Below are 3942 nucleotides of genomic sequence, written 5' to 3' on the forward strand. Positions count from 1 at the left end.
GCCTGGCACTCTGGAGACTCCATCTGCCTTTGGCACCTCAAGCCCTCTCTTGTCTACCTGTGAGCCCAAGCGTCTTTCCCCCAGTGGGGATCTTGGGGAGGCTGTCACCCCTACAGAGCACCTCTCTCCGCCAGGCCGAATGAGCACCATCACCCCTAGAGCTCCTGGGTCCAGATGACTGCAGCAGATCTGACACTGAACACACCAAATTCAAGGCACCAGCAGTGAGGAATGTAGGCCATGCCTATTAATTGAATTACTTATTTATTGAGATACCTTCCCGCCTCTTTCCAGATTTGAGAAACATGAACGATGGTCCCAGAAGGAAATGGTGAAGTCAAAGAGAGGGTGCAATAGTGACTCCCGATGCACAGAGGAGAAGGAGACTTGAGGGACAGGAAGTCAGGGTGGGCGTCCTGGAGGACAAGTCCCTCAGGTGGGGAGAAGGACTGAGAGAAGAGGTGGGAACTCAAGGGAGGCAGGCTGCCCTGGGGTTTCAGCAGGCTGCCCGTGCTAGTCAGGGAAGAGCAGGAAGCCAGAGAAGACGCTGTCGGAGCCCTGGGTGCCCACCATGCCATTGTAGTCGTTGACGCCCAGCCACACCTGCTCGCCCTGCTGGAGGTGCACTAGTGCACCACCCGAGGTGACCTGCTTGCTGTCCTGCTGGCTGCCCTGTGACATGTGTTCGCAGAAGGTAGTCACCCTGACGCCGCTGCGGTACAGCTGCACACACAGGTTGTCGGTCATCGAGCTGTGATAGACGAAGTAGTAGAGGCCGGGCACCTTGCAGGTGAACTTGCCTGTAGCCCTATCATAATCGCCCTGTGGATTGGTGATGACTGCGTTGAACCTGACCAGGCTGTTGGCTGTCGGATGACTTTCTGTCTGCCGAGTGACTGTGAACACAGACTGGTGCTTCTGCTTGTATCTGCCCTCCTCACCTGGCAACCCAGGGAGGCCCCTGAGCCCTGGGTCTCCCGGCATTCCAGGGGCTCCCATGGGACCATTTTTCCCAGGATGGCCAGGTGTGCCAGGATCTCCCTTCTGCCCCTTGGGTCCTCGGGTCCCGGGGATGGCTGGGATTCCTGGAGAGAGAGCAGGCAGGGCAGAATTGGGGTGGGGGACTGGAAGGGGGTCCAGGATCCCGCAGAGTTTGGCCTTTGTATCCCCTTCCCAGATAGACTATCTACCTGGGGGCAGGTTCTGCTCCAGGCCTGCCTCTAAGACCTGCCCACTGACCTAGCCTAAGGCGTTTGGCTGCCTTGTGCCTCAGTGTCCACATCTGTGATGGGGACAGCAGGACTGGGCAGCAAGCACCCAGAGGCATCAGAGCTCACGGGGTCTCAGAGAACGTCAGCTGGGAATGGCTGAGGCCAGGTCCTTCTGTTCTGCCTACACGGCATTTTTCAATTTTTAAAGCCAAACATTAGAAAATTCAGTACTCACTCACCTGAAAGTGTAGGCTCTTGGGTTTGTAAATTTGTTTGGATTGTACTGGGATTTTCTTGACCAAATTCAGTGCAGTGGCAAGAGGCAGGTTTCCCCGCAAGCCCAGGAAGCTTGAGCTTCAGGCCTGGGCCCCTGGCATCACCCCTTGTGATAAGTTTTGCCTGATTTTTTCTTTTTCAACATCATATTTGGAGGCAATTCTGTATTTGTGGTGGTGGGTAGGAGATAGAGAGGGCCAGGTCCCTTCACTGGTCCTCCCTAGTGACACATCTTGCAGAACTAAAGTACAAGAACAAAACTGGGAAACCAAGGTTCATGTAGTCCACAGAGCTTACTCAGATTTGGCAAGGTGTGTGTGTGTGTGTGTGTTTCCAACACAACTTTTCACATGTATAGATTTGTGTAACCGCACCATCTCCGTGATCAAGACCAGCTATTGTGTTTTGTGCTCTTTTTCTTAGCATTGTCTTGATAACCTTCGGGTCCTGCCACATCTTTGCACACCCGGTGACAGCCCTGGCAGCATCCATCCAGGAGTAGCTGTGTGGGCTGGAACACAGCCCCCCAAGGCGCAGCTCCCTCCAACTGCCCTAGCTCAGCTCAGTCCTCCGCCCTAGGGACCACTGTTCCGGTTCAACTTCCATGAGCTCACAGATAAGGACACTGAGGCCAGACGCGGCCTGAGGTCACCTGGCTAGGACAAGGCGGAGGCAGGATTCGGGCTGAGCTGAGTGCTAGTCAGAGAGTGCGGTTCTGCTGCAGCCCTGAGGGTCTGCAGCTCTGGGATAGTCTGCACCCTTCTGCAAACCCCTCCCATGTTTGATGCCTGACTCCAGCCTCCTCTTTCAGGAAGCCCTCCAGGCCCACTCCAGCCCCCAGCTCACTGGCCTCAGCACTCCCTTCCTCCTCTGCCTTCCCTGGGGTGGATGACAGCAGACTCCTATAACTCAGGACCTGGCACTGTGGATCAGGATCCACAGGACCCAGGCTTTGAGTTAGGTGATGTCCCCTCCTTGACACATGGTAGCCTCAGCCCTGGGCCCAGGAAACAATCGAAAGGATCCCATGGGGTGTCCAGGGAGTGGCTAAGGGTGTGAGCTCTGGAGCTGCTCGGAACCCCACCGTGTGACTTGGGGCAAGATGCTCAGTCTTGCTGAACCCCAGCTTTGACACTGAAAAATGGGAGCCGAGCGCTTCTCAGAGGACTTTGGCCTCAGTTTCCTCATCTGTGAAATAGGGCTCGCAAGGTCTCCTCACCTCTCACCTCCCTTCCACCTGGCCCTGGCCCTGCAAGCTGTGCCCAGCCAAGCCAACCTCACTGCTATCCCTCACAGGCAGGGTCGCCACTCTGCCTGCCTTTGGACCCCAGCACCTGTGCCCTCCATCCACAGCCCTTAAGCCCATGTGGGGGCTCTCCTGGGAGCCCCCATAGGATTCTCCACTCCTGAGTCCCTCCCAGCACTCAATCCCTGGGGAGTGAGCTGAACCCAGACTCTGTAAGGCAATGACAGCTGTGCACTCCACCTGGACAGCAGCTGCCAGGCACCGGCACCATCATGGTCACGTGCATTTCATCTTCTAGGCGCCCCGAGGCAGCGCTAGGATCTCCTCTTTTCACACATGGGGAAACCGAGGCACTTCAAGGTTAGTGGCTTGTGGGAGTTCTTATGAGGGCAGTGGTGGGGTTGGGGCTGACTCTGGCCATCGGGGTCACTGTCCACACTGCAGAGCACTCGCCCAGGGGTTACAACACAACAGTTATGGGCTGCTTTAGAGTTTGCCTCACTTGAGCTGGGACGTGGGCTCCCCTGCTACCAGCAGGCAGGGACGTGGGCTCCCCTGCTACCCCAGTAACGCAGAGGGAAGAGGTCGGCTGGGGAGGCCTTGGGAACAGAGGTGCTAGCCCTTGGTGAGAGTGGGGCCCTGCACTTCCTACCTCTGTCCCCTGCCTCACAGATGGACACTCAGGCCCTGGCCAGCCCACCCTCGGCCACAGACTCACCTGGCTCGCCCTTGGGCCCTCGCAGCCCATCATGACCATCCTTGCCAGGTGCCCCGGGCAGGCCTGGCATCCCTGGGATCCCGTAGCAGCCTGGGCTGGCCTGGCCCCTGAGGGGCACCACCAGCAGGAGCAGCAGCAGGTGGAGCCCAGGGGGGAGCCCCACATCCATCCTGGGGAGGGAGCTGAGACAGAGTGTGGAGTTAGCTACCAGTCCCCCTTTTCCCTCCCCACCACCCTATCCTGGGCTCCCCACAGTCCCTGGACCCCACCTCCTGTACCCTTGCCCCCTGTTAGTGTGGATGGAGGTCCCTACTGCAGTTCAGGAAGGAGATGGGCAGAAATTGCCTCTTTCCTACACCTGAACTGCATCTCAGCCTCACCTGGGTATGGGGGCTTCTGTCTCGGTCACAGCGATGTCCTCAGCTCCGTGTCCCCTGTCCCAGCAGGAGGATATCGTGTCAGAGTGGGCAGAGCGGGAACTCCCAGAGTGC

At 57.8% G+C, this 3942-nt stretch overlaps 1 protein-coding gene across 1 annotated transcript; it reads right to left on the bottom strand.

The window, feature by feature from the left end:
• Positions 1-245: 245 nt before the first annotated feature.
• C1qc (complement C1q C chain) lies at positions 246-3942 on the bottom strand. Its single transcript, XM_004637622.2, has 3 exons — positions 3832-3942; positions 3452-3633; positions 246-1085 (listed from the first exon to the last, which is right to left on the bottom strand). Exons 2-3 carry the CDS (start codon positions 3618-3620, stop codon positions 514-516), a joined length of 741 nt encoding a protein of 246 aa, XP_004637679.1. The 5' UTR covers positions 3621-3633; positions 3832-3942; the 3' UTR covers positions 246-513.

This window comes from Octodon degus, unplaced genomic scaffold (genome assembly GCF_000260255.1).
Source record: "Octodon degus isolate 3935 unplaced genomic scaffold, OctDeg1.0 scaffold00092, whole genome shotgun sequence".
Taxonomy (NCBI): domain Eukaryota; kingdom Metazoa; phylum Chordata; class Mammalia; order Rodentia; family Octodontidae; genus Octodon; species Octodon degus.